The 26340-nt window shown below is 43.7% G+C and overlaps 1 protein-coding gene across 2 annotated transcripts in view; it reads right to left on the reverse strand.

The window, feature by feature from the left end:
* Positions 1–22344: 22344 nt before the first annotated feature.
* HMGB3 (high mobility group box 3) overlaps positions 22345–26340 on the reverse strand; it is a 5302-nt gene continuing 1306 nt past the window's right edge. For both annotated transcript variants that reach the window (XM_032397530.1, XM_032397531.1), the window contains exons 2-5: positions 24850–25004; positions 24495–24634; positions 23813–23987; positions 22345–23348 (exon numbers count right to left, since the gene is read on the reverse strand). In XM_032397530.1, coding sequence (XP_032253421.1) covers positions 23208–23348; positions 23813–23987; positions 24495–24634; positions 24850–24999 — 606 coding nt within the window. In that variant the 5' untranslated portion in view covers positions 25000–25004 and the 3' untranslated portion in view covers positions 22345–23207. The remainder of the gene's footprint in view (positions 23349–23812; positions 23988–24494; positions 24635–24849; positions 25005–26340) is intronic.

Genomic DNA, 26340 nt, shown 5'->3' on the forward strand with positions numbered 1-26340 from the left:
TCAGCCTGATAATTTGCCTACCACAGAGGCCCCTTGCTTGTCACCATTGCCACGACTATGCTGACTTCTAAAGGATGCTGCTCATCTTCAGTTCTCTGAACACATGCCCTTTTCCTCACCCCAAGACACAACTGAGACCATGATAGGTATCTAAAGAAGACCTGCCTGAGGGCTTAAGGGTAACAAAATGTAAAGAAACACACAAAGTAACATGTAACCAGAAGTGACATTATCACTTTAGCATATGGTCCACCAGGGTGTCTCCCTTTCTAATAGCATCACTTCCATGCACACAGACTGTCTTTATCTCTTGCCACCAAAGAGGAGGGGAATCATAGAATCTGTGTCCAAACAGGGACTCTTTTAAGACTTAAAGAGCACTACTAACATTTAAGCTGGAGCAGTATGTGTAAATTGCCTTGGCTAACCAAGACATATGGTTACCCTCACAAAGAGATGTGGGGGAGAGAGAGGCAGAAGCCCTTCCCAGGCTACCAAAGGCCTGCTGTTCTCCAAATATTTCCCATTCTTTTTCTAGGCACATGGTAGAATTGAATTTCCCTGATCCCTTGAGATTAGGTGCAACCAAGTAACCTGCTCTGGCTGATAGTGTGGGAACACAAGTGTGGTATTTCACTTCCGAGCAAAAACATCAAAAGCCAGTATACAATAGACGTGTTTCCTTTTTTCTGCTTTGGGGATAGTGGAATCATAAGGATAGACCCTCCCTCAAACTGGGCTCTAAGTGAGAGTGATGTGGAGCTGAACGCCAACTGACCTGCAATTGGCATTTTGACTAAGTGAGAAATAAATCTTTGTTGAGTCAAGCACTGAGATTTTGGGGGTCATTTGTTACTGTAGCATCACATAACCCAACCTGACTTCTTCTACCCCTGAGTTTTGGTTCTAGGTCCCCATGATTGAGCACTCTGTGCAGAGATCCACCCTTCCGCTGGAACCTTGGCCCACTGGCATGTCTTCGGAGTTGCTCTGGAGTTACATTCCCCAAATAATGGCAGCTGCCTTCTCAACTAGCTGTCTCAGGTCCAAATGAGAGCCCAGGGAAGAGCCAGACTGAAGGATGGAGTCAAGAGCTTGTAAAGGTGTGGGCTCAGCAGTGAAATGAAGGAAAAAGATGATTGTTACGTATTGAATTGTGTTCCAAAAAAATTCATATGAATTCCCAACCACCAGACTCCAGAATGTGACCTTACTTGGAAATAGGGTCAACGCAGATGTCATTAGTTAAGATGAGGTCGTTAGGGTGGGCCCTAATTTAATGTGACTGGTGTCAGGGGACATTTGGGCACAGTGGCACCCACACAGGGAGAACACCATGTGATGATGAAGGCAGACATCAGAGTGATGATTCTACAAGCAAAGGAATGCCAAAGATTTCCAGCAAACCAGCAGAAGCTAGGGGAGAGGCATGAAAGAGATCCTCCATCACAGCTTTCAGAAGGAATCATCCCTGCCAAAACACTGACCTCAGATTTTAACCATCAGAACATCAGGACAATAAATTTCACTTGTTTAAGCCACCCAGTTTGTGGTAATTTCTTACAGCAGTCTCAGGAAACTAATATAATACAAAACAATGGTGGATCTAGCAGCAGAGCTAACAGGCAGATTTTATAATCCTTCTTGCAAGTCTGAGAGCATCTCCAATGTCCCTTGACACAGATATAGACCCAGACCCAGGGACAAATAGAGACACAGATATGGGTATAGATAGACAAACAGATACAGGTACATATAGGGACACAGATACGGGGGTGGGGGAGAGATACAGATAGACACCCAGATACAGGAACACAGAGAGAGACAGACATAGGTATAGATATAAATGCACACCTAGGTAGAAGTAGAGACACAGAAAATAAGTACAGATAGTAACACAGATACAGATACTGATAGAGAGTAGAGTTAAAGATAGAGAAATAGATACAGGTACAGATAGAGACAAAGATATAGGTACATGGAAAGACAAACAGAGATACTTATAGAAAACCAGATAAAGGTTCAGATGGAGACAAAGATACAGATACTTGTAAAGATACAGATATAAAGTAAAGATAGAGAACCAGAAACAGGTAGAGATGGAGATACAGATACAGGTGCACGTAGAGACACAGACAAAGGTACTTGTATAGACACAGACACAGGTACAGATGGAGACACAGGTAAGAGTGGACATGGACACAAAGATACAAATGCAGATAGAGATCAGATGCAGAGAGACACAGATATAAAGATAGAAACACAGATACAGATGACAATAGAGACCAATTAAGATACATACACAAAAAGATAGAGACCCAGAAAACAGGTAGAGATACATAACAAGATACAGGTACAAAGAAAGAGAGTCTTGGAAAGTATTATATAGAGAGACACAGATTCAGGAACAGGTAGAAATCTGTACATAGGTACAGATAGAGACAGAGATAAAAGTTCAAATGAAGACCAGACACATGTATGAAAAGAGACACTGATACAAATACACATAGAGAACTAGAAACAGGTACAAATACAGTAATAGAGACACTGACAAATACAGATAGAAATACAGATATAGATAAAGGCATAAACACAGATACAGGTACAGATAGACACAGGGACAGATCAAGATCCAGATACATTTCCAGATAGAGATATAGACTCAGATATAGTCACAGATGTAGATACAGATAAAGGCAGAGATAGTGATCCAGATACAGAGATAGGTAGAGACAAAAAAAAAAATGTACAGAATGAGATCCAGATACCAGTACAGATAAATGCATAGATATAGGTTCAGATTGAGACATAAATAGAGGTAAATAGAGAGGCAAGATACAGAGTACATAGAGAGTCAAAAATACAGGAACAAATAGAGACAATTGTACGGTACAGATAGAGACAAAAGTATAGATACAGAAACCCAGGTATAGATAGAGATACAGACTCAGAAAGCATTACAGATAGAGACACAGATTAGGGTACAGTACAAAGATACAAATTTGCAGATAGAGGCACAAATACAAGGACAGATGAAGATACTGATACAGGCTGATAGAGACCCAGATACAGGTAAAGATAAAGATCCATATACAGACCCAGTAGAGACACTGATTAGGTATCAGTAGAGATCCAGCTACAGGAACAGATAGAAACCCAGATTTAGGAAGAGATAGATAGACATTGACCCAGGTACCTAGAGAGACACAGATACTGATTCTTATAGAAATGCAGATGGGGGTGCCTGGGTGATACTGTCGGTTAAGCATCCGACTCTTGGTTTGGGCTCAGGTTGTGATCTCGGGGCCATGAGATTGAGCCCTGCATCGAGATCCACACTCAGTGTGGAGTCTGCTTGAGATTCTCTCTCCCTCTCCCTCTGCCCCTCCCACTCATGCTCTCTTTCTCTCTCTCTAAAATAAATAAATAAATAAATATTACATATATATATATATAATGAATATTACTCAGCCATCAAAAGAATGAAATCATGCCATTTGTAACAATGTGGATGGAACTAGAGTGTATTATGCTAAGCAAAATCAGTCAGTCAGAGAAAGACAAATACCATATGATTTCACTTATATGTGGAATTTAAGAAACAAAACAGATGAATATGGGGAAGGGAAGGAAAAACAAAATAAGATAAAAACAGAGATGGAGGCAAACCATAAGAGACTGTCAACCATAAGGAACAAACTGAGGGTTGTTGGAGGGGTGGTGGGTGGGAGGATGGGGTAACTGGGTGATGGACATTAAGGAGGGCACTTGATGTGATGAGCACTGGGTGTTATATGCAACTGATGAATCACTAAATTCTACCCCTGAAACTAATAAAACACTATATGTTAATTAAATTGAATTAAATAAAAAATTTAAAATTAAATAAAATTAAATAAATAAATCTTTTTTTTATTTTATTTTATTTTTTTTTTTAAAGATTTTATTTATTTATTTGAGAGAGAGAGAATGAGAGAGAGCAAGTACATGAGAGGGGGGAGGGTCAGAGGGAGAAGCAGACTCCCTGCCGAGCAGGGAGCCCGATGCGGGACTCGATCCAGGGACTCCAGGATCATGACCTGAGCCGAAGGCAGTCGCTTAACCAACTGAGCCACCCAGGCGCCCCAAATCTTTTTTTTAAAAACGCAGATAATGAACAGATAGACAACCAGATACAGGTGCAAACAGAGACCCATTTACAGATACAATTAGAGACACAGATACTAGTATTGATAGAGACCCACATACAGGTACCTTCTGAAAACCAGATACTGGTCCTTGTAGAGACACTAATACTGGTACAGATAGACACAGTGACTGGTACTTATACAGATAGAGAAACAGATACGGATAGATGTACAGATAGAGACATATTGAAGTGTGGAGAGAAACAGATACAGGCACAGATAGACACATAGTTACAGATACAATTACAGACAGATGTAAGTACAGATAGAGACACAAATACAAGTACAAATAGAGAAATGGTCACTGATATAAATAGACACATACAGGTATTTCCAGGCACAGATATAGGTAGTTACAGAGACAGAGACACAGATACAATTAGAGGCACATATACGGATACAGGTACAAGTAGAAATCCTGCTATAGGTATGACCAGAGAACCAGATACAAGTATGATATAGAAAACCAGATACACATAGAGATAGAGATGTAGATACAGGTACATATATAGACTCAGATTCAGGTACAGATAGAAACCCAGATACAGGGACAGGTAGAGACATAGATTCATGTATAGAGACCAAGTACCCGTTAAAGATAAAGGTATAGTTTGAAGTACGGATAGAAACATGGATAAGGTACAAATAGAGAGATTCAATTTCACATAGGGACATAGATCCATGTGCAAACACAAATGCAGGTACAGATAAAGAAAGACACAGTTTCACATACACAGAGAGATCCAGACATGGGTACAGATAGAGACACAGATGCAGGAAGATGTAGAGACACAGATACAGGTACAGGTTGAGAGAAAGACAGTGGTACACGTAGTGATATATTTACTGTTACAGATAGAGACCAAGATACAATTACTTATAGGAGAAAGACACTGGGACAAATAAAGACACAGTTATTTTTATAAAAATCGATACCGATACAGATGGAGACAAAGTTACATTACAAATAGAGACACAGATATGGATACAAATGGACACAAATACAGATACAGACAGGGACACAGATACTGTTGCATATAGAGACACAGATACAAGTACAGAAAGAAAAACTGATACTGGTACAATGGAGAGCCAAATAAAAGTATACATTTACAGGTATTTATAAAGACCCAGAGAGAGGTGCAGATTGAAACCAGGATATATGTACCTCTATCTGTACAGATACAGGTGCAGCTAGAAACACAGATTCAGATCTATTAGAGACAGAGATACAAGCACATCTGGAGTCCAGATCGAAGTAAAGATAAATCCAGATACAGGTATCGGTGGAAACAAAGATACAAGCACAGACAGAGACCCAGACACAGTGACAGAGGCACAATACAATTAGAGATAGAGACCCAGTTACCGGTAGAGATGGACACACAGATACAGGTGCAGATAGAGACACAGTACAGGTTCACACTGAGAAATGGATATATGTACAGTAAGAAATGCCGATTCCTATGCAGATAGAGACCCAGACACAGTTACAGCTACAGACACAGATACAAGTAAAGATAGAGACCCAAACACCAATACTTATGAGACCCAAATACAAGTATAGAGGGAAATACATAGACAGGTTCAGATATAGACAAAGATACAGGGGCAGACACATGCAGGTACAGATCAGAACACAGATTCAGACGCACGTGGTCATATAAGCAGGTGCATGTAGAGACTCAGATACAGGTACAGACAGAGACACGAATGCAGGTGCAGACTGAGACACAGATACAGGTACTTATCAGATGTAGATACAAGTATCTAAGAAATACAGATACAGGTACCGATAGAGGTAGAGATACTGGTATTTATAAAGACATATATGTAAGATAGAAACACAGACACAGGGACAGATTGAGACACAGTAAGAAGTACAAGTAGAGGGGCGCCTGGGTGGCTCAGTCGTTAAGCGTCTGCCTTCGGCTCAGGTCATGGTCCCAGGGTCCTGGGATCGAGCCCCGCATCGGGCTCCCTGCTCGGCGGGAAGCCTGCTTCTCCCTCTCCCACTCCCCCTGCTTGTGTTCCCTCTCTCGCTGTGTCTCTCTCTGTCAAATAAATAAATAAAATCTTAAAAAAAAAAAAGAAGTACAAGCAGAGACACATTTACAGGTACGTATAGAAACACAGATACGAGACACAGATAGAAGTACGCAGAGACACACAGACACAGGTACAGATAAAGATACGGAGAAAGAGTGACATAGATGCGAATACAGATAGAGACGCAGACACAGGTACAAATGTACTTCTTCCCCATCATCGACATCGGAACTCGAAGGTGCATTTAATGGCAATTGGGAGGTGCCAAGTGCTAACAGTTGACAGTATTGTCACACAGCCTTTGTAAGTGGCTTTTAGAATTGTTTGACAGCTGTGTTTCCTCTCACTGGTAATGAAAATTGTAAGGATAATTGGCTTTCCCTTTTCACTTTGGCAGCCTGGCAATTCAGAGCCTATGATAACCCCTACTGTCAACGGTAGCCCTGATGTTCTGCATATTCACATATTTTTTTGCCTCGGTTTGATTTTCTACTGTTGTTTGTGTTTTCTCTAGGCCTGCTTCTCTATTTCCATTTTATTAGGTTGTGGATCTTTTAAGCTGTCTCAAATTTCTTATCAAATGAAGCCAGGTGTTGATCAATGAAATGGAGGCAGCTGTAGAACATAGTGGTTTGAACAGACAGACCGAGTCAAACCCCAGCTCTCCCACTTCCTAGGGGGAGGGTTGAGCTGATTCAGGATTCTCGGGGAGGACGGATTTCCTATTGGTCACCACCATATGAAGTGGGTGCTTCTGAAAGTAGTGAGCGCCCACCATTGCAGGTCTGTGGCTGGACAGGCAGAGGACGGTATCCTGCAGAGATGGCACCAGATAATCTCCAAGGCTCCTGCCAGAGCTAAGACCCCACCCCCTTGTCCCCAGAGATGCTTCAGTTCATGTATATAAGATGGCTGTGTCTCCTTCGACCTGGGCCGCCTCTCCCACACTTGCCCTTGATCCCTTGCCTGAGAAGGGCTGAGGCCAACAGGGCCTGTGGGGAACAGAAGGCAATGATTAACAAAGCTCTGGGCAAGCTGACCCAAAGCATGAGCCCAGCTAAGCAGCCAGCCACCCAACAGAGAAGCCTCAGCTCTTGGCCTCAATCTCCTTTTGCCTTGCCCAGAGCTGGTGTGAACTTGACCTGAGCTGCAGGCCACAGGGCCGAATCCCAGGCTATCGGGGGCCTGGCTCCAGGTCCCAGTGAGGCCCTTCTCCCCTCCCAGCTCAGTTTCCTCATCTAGTCAGCATTGCTCACACGTTTATAAAAGGGAGAAAAAGAATTTCCTTTTGTTTTTTCCTTCATACTGCAATAAGAAATACATGTTCAGTGTACAAGATTTAGAAAATACAGATGACCAGAAAGGAAAGAGTGCCCACTACTCAGCACCGAGACAGAGCCACAGTTAATATTTTGCTGTGGGACCTTCCAGCCTTGATTGTACCAGTATATATTAGTTGAGTCATAGGAAGCTGTTGTTTTGGTAGGTCCAAAATGGTTCAATATCAGCTATTGCATATGGCTTATTCCAATTATACATTTAAAAATATATTTTTAACTTGAGTATAGTTGACATACAATGTTACACTGGTTTTACGTGTACAACATGGTGATTCAACAAGTTCATACGTTCTGCTGCACTCCCCACGAGTGTAGCTGCCCGTCTGTCACCACGTGATGCACCACTGACTATATTCTCTATGCTGTGCCTTTTACTCTCGTGACTTAGTCATTCCATAACCGGAAGCATCCAATTATACATTTATGTATAAATACATATATATATTTTTTCAAAATAGGATTATATTATACATATTTATTTATAACATTTCATTACTTGAAATACATAGTGAATACAGTTCCATTTAATGTACATGGGATCCATATCAGCATTTTAATGAACATCTCAGTATTTCAGTGTATAGATAGAGGATCATTCCTTTAACCAGTTGCCTGTTTTTGATTGTTTACTATGTCAGCTACCTATGAGTCCTAATGAATCACCCCAAACCTTAGTGCCTTAAAATAACAATGCTGTGTGATTTCTCGCGATTTTGCTGGTAGGCTGGCGGTCCGTCTGCTGGGCTCTCCTGGGCTCACTCATGCAGCTGCAGACATCCAACAGCTTGACTAGGGCTCGAAGGCCCCAGATGTTCTCGCTCAGGTGTTTGCCAGTTAGTGTTGGCTACCCTTAGGTTTGATGACTCACTAGAAAGATTCACAGGACTCAGAGAAGCTGCTATATTAATGGTAATGGCTTATGATGGGGAAAGGATGCTAATCAGATTCAGCAAAGGGGAAAGGCACGTGGGACAAAGTCCAACAGAAACAAGTCACAAGCTTCCAGGTATCTCCTCCTAGTCCAATCTCCTGGGGACACGCTTTACTCTCCCAGCAATGCGTGTGACAACTCATGCAAAATATTACCAACCAGGGAAGCTCACTGAGTCTTAGTGTCCAGGGTCTTTATTGCCGGTCAGGCATGGAGACATGTAGCACCCACGTAACTGACCTTGGCTACTCAGACTCCAGCTCCCCCAGGGGTCAAACTGATAGAGCGTGGCCCAAAGCCTCAGGCATACAGAAACACACTCAGGCACGATAGTCCAAGGGCTCACGGGTTGTCTCTCAGGAGCCAGGGGAGGGCTAGTCTTTTCTTTGGAGTGTGCAACTTTTGAGCACCGCCAGCCTGCTGGGTTAACCCTTTACTGCACACATCTCACCCTCCAGGACCGGAGGGTGGCATAGGTCTGAGGATTCCAAGGAGAAGAAAACAGAAACTGCAAGGTTTCTTAAGGCCCAGCCTTGGAAGTCACAGAGTATCACTTGTGATGCACTGCACTGGCTAAGTCCAGCCCAGAGTCAAACGGGTGGGAAAATTCACCCTGCCTCTTGTGGAAGGAAGGAGCAGCAATGTTACATTGCAAAGGAGGATGGACACAGGGAGGCATAGTTCATTTGGGCCATTATTATAACAACATACCAGGCAAAAATTCTTCTAATTTTTTTACCATTATAAGCAAGGCCGTGATAATCATCCTTATCCAATAATTTTCTGTTTATAGTGCATTTTCTTTAAAAAAATTTATTGTGAAATATTCAATATTCCACACATATAAAAAGTATAAAAATAATATAAAAAGCAGGTAGATGTACTAAGTTTAAAGATGTATGGTCTTAAACTTGTGTAGACTTCTCCTTTCAAATTGTAGGTTTTACACCTCTAGGACACAGTGCAAATGCATCCACTTCCTAATAGGGTGTCAATTTCTGGCCCTTAACTATATTTAATATGTAATTTGGGTATTTCTGGATTCTGCAGTAAAGGAATACAAATGGAAAATCTGTCAATTTTGTGAAATTTTTGACTCGGATAAGTAGTGAGAAGAAAATGAGAATGAAAATGTTTTTACCTTAATACAGATATGTTTTTGAATTGGCTATATTTTTTAAAGCACTATGGAAATTTGTCTTTAACAAAAAATCAAAATCCGAATTATTCTAAACACATTTAAAAAAGAAGATGATGGGATGCGCTTACTTTTTTGCATGTATGTCAGTTGCTTTCTTAGGGTACACCCCAAGACTAAAGCATAGGCACTTTTCAAAAATTTTAGATGTGTTGCTGAATTGCCCTTCTCTCATTCTTTTTTTGCTACCCCAATAAGTGAAAATAACTTTTTGTTTCATTTTGTATTTTTTATTAGGTTGATGTTTTTATATATTTAATGATTATTTGCATTCTTTATTTTTGTGGATTTTCTTTTAATCATTTTGTAATTGTGGGGTTTGTCTTTTGCCTATCAGTATCTGTAGCTCTTTTATGGTTAAGGATATTAACTGGCTATCTGTCCATTTCAGATTTAAGAAGCATGTCAAGATGGGACGCCTAGGTGACTTAGTCAGTTAAGAGTCTGCCTTCGGCTCAGGTCATGATCCCAGGGTCTTGGGATCGAGTCCCTCAGTGGGGAGCCTGCTTCTCCCTCTGCCTGCCGCTCCCCCTGCTTGTCCTCTCTCTCTCTTTGACAAATAAATAAATTTTAAAAAATTAAAAAATATAAGCATGTCAAGATGCATGATCTGATTTGATCTTCATAAGACTCCAGCGAGGAAGGTATGATAGAGTTGTTCTTAACTCTATTTTATCAGTGAAGGAAACTGAGACTCAGAAAAGACTGACCTAGTGACATAGGGTGTTAGTGCAGAAGATGAGGGTGGAATCCGGGTCTCTGTCTCCCAGCCCAGGGCACTTCCTCAGCACCACAGGCCTTTCTACAGCACTGACATTCTAGAAGGAGAGATGACCTTCATGAGACTATGAACTGAAGCCTGGAGCTTAGCCGCAACAGCCCAATCCTCTAAGGAGAACACGAACAACATTACTGGGGGAGGGGGCCAGTCCCAGCACACACTGGGCTTTCCACTCCCACTGGCCGCAGTGAGACTGTGGGTTTAAGGAAACAAATGGACTGGCTGAAGGTCAAAGCTTGTAAAACTGAAAAAAGAAAAGACCTACTATTTCCTCCCTCCCCCTGGCAACCCCACTAGGGCTAAGCATACTTTGCACCTGGTTTGCAGAGGTCAAAGGGTTAGGAGGAGAAATCCATTTATCTTTACTTTTCTCAAGTGACTGTGGTTAACCTGTCACCAGGGCAGAAGACCTTGCTCTACCAGATCAGGGCACCTGCTGGTGCGGGTCAAATCCAGCTTTTGGCGGCCGCACCCTGTTTATCCATCAACACGAAGCTCTAGCTGTGCTCTTTGCTAAGCGGCAGCCAGCGGGAGCTTGCCCTTCCCCCTCAAGACAGTCCTGGCTGCATGCTCCTTTGCTTGAGAAGAGTGTAAAGGGGAGAATGTTCTCCTGCTTTCCCCGTCTGTGCACCACAGTCAGGGTTCTGCCCTGCCCGCGGCTCCACCACTTACGCCTGTGAGACTACACACAGCTCCCCACCCCCTCGGGACCTCAGCGTTCCTCTCTGAGTGATAAGGATTTGGACTTGATGCTCTCACAGGGCCCTGCCAGGCCTGCCATCCTGGGATCCATCTGCTCGCTAAGCCAGGAGGCTTGAGTACCCATTTTGGGTAAAGCCAAGAGCCCCCTCTGTAGGAAGTCCTGGGCATCAAGAAGGCCTTAAGTGGAACAGGCAGAGAGGACAGGTGATGTAAGGTGACACGAGAGCACCCAATAAGATTTCAGGGCTTTGGTGGCAGCAATAGAAACAGTGCCAGACAAACCAAAAGCCCCAGAGTAGGGCCAGGACAAGCTCCTAAGAACTAGGGCTGACTTTCATGCTTATCTGCTGGGAGAACCCTGCCTTCCATGGAGGCGGTGGAGATGTCCCGGAAGGAAAGAGGAGCATGGGCTTCCATTTCCTCTTTGGGAAAGCGGAGCTAACAATTCTTGCCAACAAGCCCATGAAAAGATGTTCAACATCATTAGTCATTAGAGAAATGCAAATCAAAACCACAAAGAGAGACCACTTCCCATCTACCAGGATGACTATAATCAAAAGGCAGAGAAAAATAAGTGCTGGCGAGGGTGTGGAGAAATCAGACCCCTCAGGCCCTGCTGACAGGCATGTAAAATGGTGCCGCCCCTGGGGGAAACAATTTGGTGGCCCCTCAGTAAGTGAAACGCAGAATTCCCATATGACCCAACAATTCCACTCCTGGGTAGAGACCCAAAGGCAATGGAAAGCATATCTGCACAAAAACTTGTACACCAATCTTTGTAGTAGCATCATTGATAACAGCCAAACAGCGCAAACAGCCCAAATGTCCATCAACTGGTGAGTGGACAAACATGAGGTGGGCTGCGCATTCGTTCACAAGAAGGATTGAAGCGCGGATCCTGCAACGCAGTGTACCCTGAAAACATGCTAAGTGAAAGAAGCCAGACATAAAAGACCACATACTACATGATTCAATTTGTATGAAATGTCCAGAATAGGCCTATAGAGACAGAAAGTCAATTAGTGGTTTCTAGACGCTGGTGTGGATGGGGGATAATAGCTAGAGGGTACATGGTTTCTTTCAGAGGTGATGAAAATGTTCTAAAATTAACTAGTGAGCACAACTCTGTAATCCATTGAATCGTACACTTTAAATGGCCGAATTGTGTGGTGTGCGAACTACATCTCAATAAAACTATTTACAAAAAGGAAAGAGTCCTTTCCAAGTCTTTCTCATAGGATTGGTGTGATAATCTCACGAGAACAAAATCTTTTTTCCCTGCCCAGGCCAGGCCATTCTTTTTTTGATTTGCTGTTTTATGGTGAAATATAACACATGTACAGAAGAATAAAGCTTAAATATACAACCTAACAATTTATGGTAAAGAAAATTCCTATGCAGTTATCATCCTAGTCAAGAAATAAAAAATTTGAAGCCCCCAGAAGCCCTCCCAAATGCCATAACAAAGTACCCTGGGCTGGGTGGCTTAAACAACAGAAATTTATTTCCTCACAGTTCCAGAGGTTGGAAGTCCAAGATCAAGGCGTCAGTAGGTTCAGTTTCTTCTGTGGCCTCTGTCCTTGGCTTGCAGACAGTCTTCTCCCTGTGGCCTCACGTGGTCTCCCCTCCATGCGTGTCTGTGTCCTAGCCTCCTCTCACTATAAGGACACCAGTCAGGTTGGATTAGGGCCCGTCCCAGTGACCTCATTTTAATATAATCGCCTCTTAAAGACCCTACCTCCAAATACGGTCATATTCTGCGGTACTAGGGCTAAGGGCTTCAACATATCAACTCAGCTCAGAACACGCCTCATGGTAACAACCTTCTTCATCCCCCCCACTAGAGGTCAATGCTATTTTGACTTTAGAGTATGGACTGCTTTTCACGTTTGGTTAAGTAATTGTTCAAACCTTTTGCCCATTGTCTGACTTTTTCTTATTAATTTGTAGGTGTTCTTTATATATTGTGGATGCAAGCCCTTTGAGCTTATATGTGTTGCAAGTATCTTGTCCCACTCGATGGTTTGCCTATTCTTGTCTTTTTGATGATGATGTCTTTTGATGAGCAGAAGCTCTTGATTCTATTGCAATGTATCAGTCTTCTATGGTTAGTGGTTATTTCGTGTGTCTTGATCACAAAGTATTTCCCTACCTACTTTAGAAAGACGTTCTCCTGTATTATCTTCTAAACATGTTATTGTTTTACCTTGCAGCCTTAGGTCTACAATCCACCCAGAACTTGTTTTTGTGTGTGGTGCCAGGCAGGACTTTAATTTCGTCTTTTCATATGGATCTATCATTGTCTTAGCACTGTTACACATTTGTCCTAGCACAGTGACACATTTGTCATAGATCAAGTGTCCATATATGCTCTCGGTGGAGTCTGGACTGTGAGTCTTTGTCCTAAGCCCTCAGCTGCTGCTTCTAGGTCAGCCAACCCCAAACAACCCAGGGCCAAAGCAGTTCCAAGTGCCAGGCTCACCTCTCTCAATCCCCCTGTCTCCCAGATCCTGGCTCAGTATTCTATTTCACTATCTAGTTAGCTCATTGATGATTTTAAAGTGATCTTTTATTGAAACAAAAACAAAAAAAAAGTGATCTTTTAAAATATTTTGTCCAGTTTTTTCCATGGGAGGGTTGGTTCAAATTACCTAGTCTTCAATGATCAGAAATCAAAGTCCAGAACACATCCTTTCCCTTGTTTAAAAAATAAAACTTTTTTTGTAAGGGATAATGAACATACAGTAAAGTGTATAAAGTCTTCTAATCTTAACTGTACACCTAGATGCATTTTTATACATGTATGCACCCATATATCCATCATTCAGATCAAGACACAGTGTTTCTGCCCCCTCGCCCCCACCAAAAGATTTCCTCATGACCCTTCTCAGTCAGTAGCCAACTTCCAGGAATATCCACTATTACTATCCATTAGTTTTGCCTGTTTTGAGCTTCATGTACATGGAATCATTCGATATGTACTCTTTTTGTGTCTGGGTGTTTTCATTCGACACTGTCTGCAAGATTCACCCATGTCGTTGCGTATACCTAGATCTCATTACCTTTCGTTATTGCACAATATTCCACTGTATGAATATATCACAGTTGATTTTCTCTTTCTTCTGTCGATGAGCACATGTGTTGTCTCTAGTTTCTGGCTGTTACAAATAGTGCCATTATGAACATCTTGTTCACGGCGTGTGGATCTGGTGCCATTCTATCGGTATACACATGCGGGAGTGGAATTACTACATTGTAGGGTATGCCAATGTCTCGTGTTTTGTTTTGTTTTTACAATTAATATCTCTCCCAGTTTTATTGAAATAGAATTGGCATACAGCAGTGGGTAAGTTGAAGGCGTGCAGCATAGTGACTTGACTTACATATATTGTGAAATGATGACCACAGTGAGTTTAGTTAACATCCGTCATCTCGCATAGATACCAAAAAAGGGGGGGAAATGCTTTTTTCCTTGTGATGAGAACTCTTAGGATCTACTCTCTTAACAACTTTCAAATCTAGCAAATGTTTGGTTTTAATAAATACTACCAAGCCGCTTTTCCCAATGGACCTACCAGTGTATGAGAGCCCTACTTGCTCTATGGCCCCATTCGGTGTTGTCTTTTTTATTGTAGCCATTCTGATGGGCGTGCAGTGTGACTCCCTGTAGTTTTAACTTGCATTTCCCTGTTGGCTAATGAGCATCTTTTCATGTGCTTATTGGCCAACCTGACTTTTTTTTTTTAAGTTTCCTTTATAATCTGTTAGTGATTATTTCTGTCTTTAAGTTTCCTAGTTTTTCTTGGGTCGTTATTGCTAGTTTATAATTTGCCAGCAAATAATCTTTTTCGCCCTCTACTTTTTCAAATTTACCATCATAGAGTTTTTACAACAGCTTCATTGAGATATAATGCACATGTCATATTATTCAGCCATTTAAAGTGCAAGTTTGATGGTTTTTAGTATAGAGTCGTGCAACCATCAGCACTATCTCATTTTAGACCATTTTAATTACCCCTCCCCCCAAAACCCATTAGCAATCATTCCCCATTGCCCCCAATCCTCCATTCTCAGCCCCAGGACATCCAAATACCCATCCATGGGAGAACATAAATAATCTATAGCATATATATATGTATATATATACAATGAAATACAGTGGTCAAAATGATTGAACTAAAGCAACACAGACAATGTGCATCACTCCTTGTGATGTGATTTTATGTGAAACAAATAAGCCTTAAAAGATGCATATAAAATAGTACCTTTTTATAAATTTAAATACAACTTAAATTCTCTGACATGGCTCTCAATGATTTGCACCGCCTGCTATTCATGCCCTTGTGTAATTTCCTCCCTTTGAGTGCGGCCTGGGCCTAGTAACTTGTTTCTAATGAATCTAATGTGGCAAAGGTGATGGGATTTCACTTCTGAGATTAGGTTCCAAAGAAACTGTGACCCTCCCTGTTGTTTACACACACTCTCTCCCTGGCTCTTCGCACTTGCTTGGCCTGAATGATTCAAGCTTCCATGCTTCCATGTTGTAAGCTGCCCTATGGAGAAGCCCATGTGACAATGAACCGAGGGCAGCTTCCAACCAACAGGCAGTGAGAAACTAACTACTACTTAGAATCATGTGAGTGAGCTTGGAAGCTGTCCTCCTCCAGAAAAGACTTGAGGTGACTGCTACTCTAGCCAAGACCTTGCACCAGAGGATCCAGCCAAGTGGTCTTGATTCCTGACCCAAAGAACTGTGAGATAATAAATGCTGTTATATTTTAAGCCACTAAAGTTTGGGGTAACTTGTTATGCAGCAATACATAACTAATATACCTCCCATTCAAGCAAACTGCTTGTGATTTCCCAGTCCACACTATGCTGCTTCTTTTCTCTGGGCTTTGTGTGTGTGTATGTGTGCTATTCCCTCTTCCCAACCCTCTTCATTTAGCTAATTCTGCTTTAACAAAGAGCTCAAGCATCCCCTCCTCCAGGAAGACTTCCCTAACTGGGCACTGCAAAAATTGCTCCTCCTCCTTACTCCCTAGGAGCCCCCTGCTGACTTCTATCAGCGCCACTTACTGTATTTCAATTGCTGTTTATTTAACTCTGAGGCGGTTTGAATTCTGCCATGATTTCCAGATCCTCAGCTTCTCCTGGGATACTTGGGACTTAGGACGCATTCTCCATGCGCAGCGTGGGTAATCACACAGATTTTTTGGAGTCAGCAGACATCAATTTGAATCCACCACCAACTCTCTGTGTAACCTAAGAGAAGTCACTTAGCCTCTCTAGAACCCAGACCTTCTTATTCCTGGAGTGGGGAGGGGGGTGAGCAGCACCACAAAGGGGAATTCATATTTGTACTCTTCCTGCATTCCAGGCACTGAGCTAGGTATTTGATGTTCCCGCTACAATCCTGTGGGGCCTCTTAGTCTTAGGATGATCTCCAATACCTAAATCAAGGTAGAAACTTTGGGGATTATGCTACTCGATCAGCTGCTTTTATTTCATAAATTAAATATAGGCAGAAGAGGGTTTCTTGATATAGAAGTTTAAAGTGGTTCCAGCACAAGAGGATTAAAAACATCATGGCTAGCCCAATATTTTTAAGTGACATATTTCAGCCTTCTGCTAATGTTTCATTGCTGAAGTATCAGCCCTTTTTCATGTAAACCACTGAGGGCTTGGACAGAGGACAAAAGCATCATATGTTCTACACATCTTGCAATGAGAACTGTCAAATGTTGCAATCAACATTACCGCAGTATCACCGCTCACATGCTTCCAAAAGACTTTTTAAACAAAAACCCACCACAGGCCTGGAACAAAATACACAGCCTAGGAAAATGTGCATCTCACATTTCCTCTGTGGATTGAAAAAAACCAACTGAGGCCTGAAGCCAACGACAGGAAGGTTCTTTGAGCGTTTCCTCAAATGCTCCCAGTTTAGAAACAGATTTAGAAGTGTGAGTGTGGAAAGGGGGAAGCCCCCTTCTAGCCCAAGGGATTTAGTTTCCCTCCAGGGAAATTTCTAGCTCTGACACTCTGGTATGATCATACTATAGCAGACAGATCCTACCAGGGTGTCTGCTGGAGATTTCCCTGGAGAGAAACTGATAAAAAAAAAAAAAAAAAAAAAAAAGCCTGAAAAATGCAAATTCCAGACTAATCCCAAAATGGAAAGACGCCTAGGCTGACAGCATGAATGGTCTGTGATTCCAAGTTACAAACTTTCCCTTGTGGGGAAATGTGAGCTCAGACCTGTTACCCCTTCTGAACCTGCTTCTCTTCAGGGGCTCTGTCTTATTGAAAGACTCCGCTACCCCTCCAGTGCCCCAAGTGAGAGAATAATAGACTCATTCTCAACTCCTTCTTCTTCCTCATGCCCCCACATCCAATTCTCCAATCCGTCAGTGAGTCCCAGCAATCCTAAATTTCTCCTGAATCCAACTTTTTTTTTCTACCCCCATTACCACCACTCTTGCACAAGCCTTCAGCACCTCATCTAGGTAGACTCCCACAGCCAGCCCCTATCCCATCTTCCCCAATGGCAGAGCAATGCTGTGTGTCCACAAATCCATTTCATTTTCTCCCTGGGCACACAGAATGACCACATCTCCCAGCTGCCCTTGCAGTTCAGTTGGGAACCATGGAATGTGGGTGAAAAGGATGAAATGCCACTTCTAGGCCTTATCGTAAAGCCTATTCTTCAGTGACATAGAGGTCATGGATTGAAAATGGCACCACAAATGGAAGGAGCCGGGGTCCCTGAGTCACAATATGGAAGGCTGCCAGCCAAATATCTGATTGGAACTGTAATGTCAATGAGATGTAAACCTTTTATTGTGTTAAGTCACAATATTAAGAATTGTGTTAATTAAGGGTTGCTCTCTGCCCCTCCCCCCCACTCTCACACTCTCTCTCCCTCTAAAAAAAAAAGAATTGAGGGTTGCTCTTTGTAGCGGTTGACTTATCCTAACACTCTGCTTCCACTCCTGCCCCTTCCTGTGTCTTCTCTTCTTCTCACAATGCCAGTGTAATTTAACTACAAAACGTACCTGAGCATATCACCATCTACCACTCCCCAAACATGAACAGATTAAAATTCTTAAATGCTTGCCCTTGACCTTAGGAAAGTTCAAAACTCTTAAGATGGCCTACAAGGTCTACCCCTGTTGAACTTTCCCATGATCTGTCCCTATTCATTCACTCATTTATTCATTCATTCATTCATCCATTTATTTATTCAGTGAATATGTATTGAGCACCATCTATGTGTCTATAGCTATACTAGGTCTGGGGATGAGGTAGAGGCAAGGGAGAAAAGAGGACAATCATTTGGGAAGCTATCATATTTGTCCAGAAAGAAAGTGAGGGCCTGAGCTACAGCGTGTCTCTAGGCTCTAACACTCCAGCTCTGATGGGACTTAACAGAAGATCCAACCATGGTGTCGGAGTCGGAGATTTCCTTGGAGGGATATTGATGAGTAAAAGCCTGAAAATGCAAGTTCTAGCCTAGCCCAAAGAGAGAATAGAAGAATTTGAAGACAGATATTTACTTACAATGGACAGCATGAATGAGAAGAGGGGTGGATCCAAGATATTTTAGGAAATACATTTGGCAGGATTTGGGAACTGACTATGGAGAGTGAGAAAAGGCACCTGGGGAGAGTTCCAGATGGCAGGCTGTGGTGAAAAACAGGTCTGGGGGGAGATGATGAGCTCATGCCAATACCACAATGTGTTGATGACTATAGCTTTGTAGTAAGTTTTGAAATCAAGAAGTCTGAATCCTCCAACTTTGTTCTTCTTTCCCAAGATTGTTCTGGCTATTCTGGGTCCCTTGAATCTCTATACAAAATTTAGGTCACTTTGTCAATTTCTACAAAGAAGCTACCTGGGATTCTGATTGTGATTACAATGAATTTATAGATCAATTCTGGGAGTATTGCTATGTGAAAAATCTTGTCTTCCAACTCATAAACATGGGATGTTTTTCCATTTATTTAGGTTTTTAATGTCTTTCAACAATGTGTCATATTTTTTACCCATACAGATTTTGTCCTTTTGTTAAACTTATTATTACTAAGTATTTTATTTTGATGCTATTGTAAATGGAATTGTTTAGTTTCATTTTCAAATTGTTCATTGCTAATGTATAGAAATACAACACATTTTTGTATACTGATCTCGTATCCTGCCATTTTACTCATTTATTTCTTCTGACAGTTTTATCTGGAAATTCCTTAGAATTGGCCATACATAAGATCATGTCATCTGTGAAGACATAGCTTTAGTTCTTCATATTCAGTCTGGATGCTTTTGTTTTTTCTTGCCTAATTGCCCCGGCTAGAACTTTTAGTACAATGATAAATACAAGTGGCATAACTGGGCATCCTCGTCTTGTTCCTGAACTTGGGCGGGGGAAAGCTTTCAGTCTTCCACTGAGTGTATTAGCTGCGGGTTTTCCTAAGTGCTCTTTATCAGGTTGAGCAAGTTCCCGTCTATTCCCAGTTGTGTTTTTTGTTTTTTTTTTAATCATGAAACGGTGTTGGATTTTATCAAATACTTTTTATGTATCTATTGATGTGGGGTTTGGGTTTTTTTTATTTTATTGATATTGTATCCCAGTTCCTTTTTTAAGCTAAAATCTTAGGATGAGTTTCAAGATACAAAACAGAGTGAGGGGTTGCTCTTGTTGAAGCAGGAAGAGAAGCCTAGGGCTGCCAGGCTGGCCCCACCAGCCATTCCCTCCCAAGTAGCCCTGGGTTCCAGAGAAAACTAAGGTAGGGTCCGAACAAGAAGAGCAAGTGGCCCCCACAGCTCTCATCTACAACTCCTTGTTGGGCCTGGCTCTGTCAGCTAACTAGGCCCTGACCCTCAGCCTCAGGAGGCCCCGGTTGGCAGGGTTGGCTGATTACAAGTACCCAGCCACTTTATCAGCAGCAGCTCATTAGCATCCTGAAAATTGCATATTTATCCTGGCGTAGGGCTCCAGAGTCAACTCCCCCACTACCTCCCGGGCTGAAGGGTTGATCTGGGGGCTTTGGAATCCTTCACACTTGCCCTTTCTGACGGTCTCTCTCCATTAAACAGCTCAGACCTATGGTTACAGCAAAACCTGTACTTCCCGAACCTTGATTATAATCAACCCAAAATACAGAGGTTCAGTATCTCAAACAGATTGCAGACAGCCCACTGATTACTTTTTGGGAAGACTGATTAAGAAACTTTATTACAGAAAATGAATGCATCCAATGTCCCCAAATACATTTGTGACAAGAACAGACACACAGGAGACACAGACAATAGTTGCTACATCACAACCTTGTTCTTTCCAAAGGATAAACCATCATTCAAAAATGGGGTGAGGGGGTTGGGAGAGAGGTGGTTAGAGAAAGCAGGTACTGTCCTTTGGATTTAAAAAAAAAGGGGGGACCAGGTTGGCATTGCGAGATCACACACTGGGGGCCCAGAAATCAAGCTCAGCCGAAGCCTTAGATGGCGACACCATATGCTACTTGTAACGTCTCCAAGAAGCTACAAAGCATCATTCCATTAAGAGGAGCGATCTTATGCTGGGGTGAAAATGTGGGCCAAGTGGCCTCAACTGGAATCTCTTTAGAACTCTGTCTGCTTAGTCAAAGATCACTTAAGCAGCTCCCTCACTTGTTTAGCACAAAAGTGTTACAACCAGATAGACACCACTTAGCAAGTCTGCGGACCTTTGGGACTACAAGTTGAGCTTCTCTTCCATATTTGATGAGGTTGACCAGTTCCCAAATCTTAGCCTGGTACATCGTATGCCCGGCAGCAGCTGGAGGAAAGTGACAAGGGCATGGCTGAAGCAGAGGGGCAATCCTGGAACAAGTGCCTCTGGGCAAACCTCACGACCAAGGGTTTTTAAATTCGTGGTCATTTTCTAGAAGAGCTTGAAACACATTTAGGACAAATAGTTCTGATGTGAAAAGGAATGGCTATGAATACCCATTAGAGATTGGGCCGGTGACCATGACCGTGACATACCCATCCAGGACCTGACAGGGTGGGGAGGACACAGCCTGCAGACATGCAAATAGTGGATTTTAAGAAAAAGCTGCTTTCTCCTGAGTAAGGTCACTACAACACTCCCGAGAGTGCTTCGCAGCCTCAAACACACACAGCCGAGTATTCATGCTGGGCAATAGGAACACTCGCCCACAACACAGTGTCCTTCGTTACTGCCGACAGTTCAGATGGGTCAGCCCTAGAAAGGATTTTTAATGCCACCACGTACCACTGTGGCCATCACGTCACCCCCTTCCCCAACTGGGACAAAATGTGACACCGTCCACCAACATGAAATAACCACTGAAACACAAACCAAGCTTCTTCGAGTTTAACAACATTTAACAACCGCCTACATTTGCAGTCAATGAGCTCAAACTGTGGGCAGGCCATCCTACTTTTCATAGGACGCATGTAATGCTTAGAAACGATCGCTCCCGTCAGCCTGCCTGCAGTACAGGTGGCCCCAGACGCAGCCTGCAACAGGGACCCCAGCCATCTTCCTTGGGCTGTTCGGTTTCTTGAAGAAGTAGGAAAACAAATGGCTACCGTTCCCTACCCCACCACCCTTCCCCTCACTGGGGTCCAGGAGACAGAAGCAGCAGCTCAAGACACCTCCTCCACTGTTGAGCAGAACCAATGATAATCTGCTACATGTACTGGGGGCAGGGGCGACGAAAAAAAGAAAAAGCCTGAACGTTTGATACATCTTACCCTTGGGACGTTTTTGCTGGTTAGCAATGAATTTGGCCCCACGGTATGGGGGGAGGGAGGGCGGTGGCGGGAGGCAAAAAAAAAAAAAAAAAAAAATTAAACCTACATAGTAGTCAGCTTCAATCCTAAGCGCCCACCTTTTTGCACCTCCTTGCCCGGGTCAAGTTATCTTGGCTTCTACATTCAGCAGTTCAGACTTCATCCTAATGCCACTCAGACACAAACAAAATCACGTAGTACCTTCGAGTAGCCTCTTCATCTCTATCCTAAGTAAGCCGGCCACATTAAGAGAAGGTACCAGATGTGCAGGGAACCTGGTCGCCAAATACAACGGAGTGGGTTGTTAGTAAGACTGCTGTTGAGTCAGAAATTTAGACTGTTATAATAGAGAACAGTTTTAAAAATGTAATACTGTTTATTTAACTTCAAAAACATTTCAGCATTCTAAACATACAAAAAAAATAACAGAACGTTGCAAATTGTGTTTAGTACAGAAGGTTCTTGAACTTTCATTGATGCAATGGCTCTTCGCTTTGCTGACAATGAAGAGTTCTACAGTTTGTTTAAAAACAAACAGTTTAAAACTACCGCACTTAACTAAAAAGGATCCAAACACTTCTCATGCCAGCTGACCCCCCCTTCGCCACAGCTAAGAATGGCAGCAGAATGCTAGGTCACTATATACAGAAACAAGACAACCGGAAGCTAAATGGATGCCCACTGCAGTGTCCACAGGTCCAGCCTCACAGTGCACGCCCTGAGCTACCGCCCCTCCGAAAGGCATCTTCCCACAGCCTCAACGCCGAGCAAGGAGCATCAAGAGTTTGTCTCGGTTGTTTTGTTCTTTTTACAAACTATAGATATGTACAGTTGATAACTCAGGATTTCTAGCCAATAACCATATAGTTAACACCACCTTACAAATTAAAAAAAGGAAATGCCAGAAACATCTTTAAATGCCTTGTCACACCAACAGCAAAGTGCACAGAGTGAGGAGAACACGAGAGCCTTTTCATTTTAAAAATGTTTGGAAATATGTACAACTTTGATACAGTTTCAGGGTGCTCCGGACACCCATGGCCACTTCATGTAAACCACTGACAATTTCTAGAGCACTTTGAGAAACTACAATATGACCATGACCCAATTGTGTAATTAAACCTAACGAGGGCAACAGACACACCTCAAATAAGAGGGGTGTCAATGACGGCGCTCCCTACTCTAAGGTATTCACAAGGAGACAGATCAACAGTTTTTTTTATTCATCCTCCTCCTCCTCCTCCTCCTCCTCTTCTTCCTCCTCGTCTTCTTCATCTTCCTCTTCCACCTTTTTCCGGGCAACTTTGGCGGGACCCTTTGCGCCATCAAACTTTCCTTTAGACTTATAGTCAGCGACATCCTGGAAGGAACAGGGACACATTCCAAATGAATAGACAAGCTCTCCCGCAGCTGTTTTAGCAAAGGGTAGAAACATGCTGTCCCCACCTCAGAATTGAGAACAAGTGAGTAAGACAGGGCTGCTATTTGAAGTATTTGTTTCCAGATACATACAAATTTGGTTCTCGGCTGCTCGAATTTAAAAGTTAAGGAGTGTTTAATAGGACTACCAAATTCTCTGCCCATGGCATCCCACATTATCAAACTTTTTAAGCCTGCCTGCAGTTGTCCCAAAGACAAAATTCTGCCAGAGAAGCCTGAACACCAGCAATTGCGGCCCATCTTGTAGGGAGATGGGCCCTTGCACGCTAGGCTCACTCCTCAGCCCAGCAAAGCAGCCTTACACGCCCAACCCGCCCATACCCGGGGAGGCTGACTGCTTGCCCATGCGGCCCAGTAGCCTGGGCACACCCGGGCCCACCTCACCTTCTCGTACTTCTCCTTCAGCTTTGCTGCCTTATTGTTGTAAGGCTGCTTTTCACTGTCACTTAAGTTATTCCACATCTCACCCAGCTTCTTTGCCACATCGCCAATAGAGATACCAGGGTTTGTAGATTTGATCTTGGGACGGAATTCTGAACAGAACAGGAAGAATCCAGACCTTCGGGGAGAGAATTGTATAAATTAGATGAGAGCCCGAAAAAAATGTGAGCTTAAGCCCAAATCCCCTGTTCCTCACATACTTCCTACCACTATGACTCCTCCCTGAAGTGAAGAAATGTGTGATACCATACACAGTGTTACCAAATTGTAGGTTCTAGAATGTTTAAGATGCTTCAGAAATACATTGTTACTTTCTCAGGCTCTCAGTTACTGGAGAAGGGGGAGAAAAACATACCTAAGGACCCTGACACCCAGAACTGGGGTGCCTCCCTCCCAACGGAAAGGCCAACAGGCCAGCACCACAAGCACACAGCTCACAAATACCTCAGCCTTAACATCGGATTTCCCTGGCATAGCATCTTATTCCCTGGCATAGCATCTTAAAGCTCTAAGTATAGAATGCGTTGCAGGGTATCTTGACATTTTTAGATAACATGTCCTCTTAAAAATCCTTCAAGTAGAAGGAAAGCTCTTAATTGTTATCCTGAACCCTACAGTCACTTACGGTGGCCTTTTGGGGGCATTAGGGTCCTTCTTCTTCTTGCCTCCCTTAGCTGGTCCATAATCCTTCATTTCTCGATCATAGCGCACTTTATCTGCCTTTGCCATTTCATCAAATTTAGACTTCTCTTTCCCAGACATTGTCTGCAAAGAACAGGACCTGTTAAATTCCTCGGAGCAGAGAGCAGGACTTAAAACCCTCGTCCAGCTTTAAAAAATAAAAGCACACACACAATTCTAAAGGCAGACAAGAGGAGCCTAAGAGGAAGAAAAGAGCCACCTGGGGCTACTCGGAAGGTGAGTAACCCTATGTGTGAAATCCAACTAAGGCTAGCTTGAAGGACACAAAAGAAAAGTACCTTCCACCTCTCAGAGCACTTCTTGGAAAATTCTGCAAAATTGACAGGGACCTCTGGGTTTTTCTTCTTATGTTCCTCTCTGCACGTCTGCACAAAGAAGGCGTAAGCAGACATCTTGCCCTTTGGTTTCTTGGGATCACCTTTAGCCATCCTGACTGTGATGGATGAAGGAAGAGAGACAAAGAAAAACAAATACAATGACTAGAACAGATCTACAAGATACACCAAAGGCAGGGCAGAATCCAAATTAAGGTCACCGCTAGGAAGCAGCCCCCCACCCAATGCCTGATGCCACTGGCCCGTCGAAGGCAGAGTGGGGAGGAAATCAGCTTCACTGTCGCTTGTCATTTAACTTTTGACCAGCATGAAGCGCGCTGGTTTGCGAGTTACTTCTCCGAGAGCGAGAGCGATCAAGTTCTCCAAATGGAACCGACCCAAGTGGGGTGGCTCAGCGCTGCATTCCGATTCAGAGCTACTACGTTTTGGAAACTACAACCACAAAGTGGGAAGGGCGCGGGGAGGACACATTTGTAGGGGTGCAGGCGGATGACAGAAGCTTGAGACCAATGACTTAAGGCTAGCCGTCAACTGTTTATCTGCTCCGTTACAGACAAAAATACTGTCACCGCTGCTAAACACAAGATCAAAGCGGGAGAACTGTAAATAGGGAACATTTCAAATTTCACTATTGTTGATGCATTTTGGCTCATAAAAATGGCTTTTGCAAGAAAGGTGATCTGGCAAGTGAGCAGCTATCCCTGTACTATTAGTTCCAATCTGTCACTCTGTCATTATCTAAAGGGGGAGGGGATGCCAAAAGGGCTAGTCTTGCTCATCAGTAAAGCGGAACGCGTGTCCAGCCAGGAATACTTTCTCCAAAGTTTCCAAATAAAAATGCAGCTGCGGCTTGTCATCGTCCCTGTCCCACCCCCCAGCTTCCCGCCATCTTTTCCTTTTCCCACACCCAAGGTCATCATGTAAAACTACAGCGCTCCCCTTTGCAGGGACCGACTGAGGGGCTGCGTTAGGGCCCCGCAGTGGCTGCGCGGGTGGGGCGGGACGGGGCGCAGGGGAGCCCGGGGCTGGCAGCGGGCAGCCGGGCTGGGCCCCGTGCTGGGTCACCCGGACACCCATAATTCACCTTCCATTTTGTCAAAAGCTTCCTGATGAAAGAAACTGCCCCTGAAATCCCCCGCCGCCACCCCCGGGGGGCGCGCGGGGCCGGGGGCGGCGGTGGCAACAGCGCGCCGAGGGCGCGGAGCCGGGCCGGCAGCGGCAGCGGCGACGGTGGCGCCCGCCGTGCCTCGGAGCCCCGCTCGCTAAAATGGCTGATCCGCGCGGCCGGCGCAGGCGGCGGCGGCGGCAGCGAACAAAGCGGTCCGGGCCCCGCCACCGCCGCCGCCGCCGCCGCCGCCCGCTCGCCGGCCCCCCACCCCGCCCCGCCCCGCCCGGACTGCCCGGGGGCGCGGAGCGGCGGGGGCCGTGGGCCGG

Source organism: Phoca vitulina, unplaced genomic scaffold, assembly GCF_004348235.1.
Source record: "Phoca vitulina isolate PV1807 unplaced genomic scaffold, GSC_HSeal_1.0 scaffold99, whole genome shotgun sequence".
NCBI classification, from domain to species: Eukaryota; Metazoa; Chordata; class Mammalia; order Carnivora; family Phocidae; genus Phoca; species Phoca vitulina.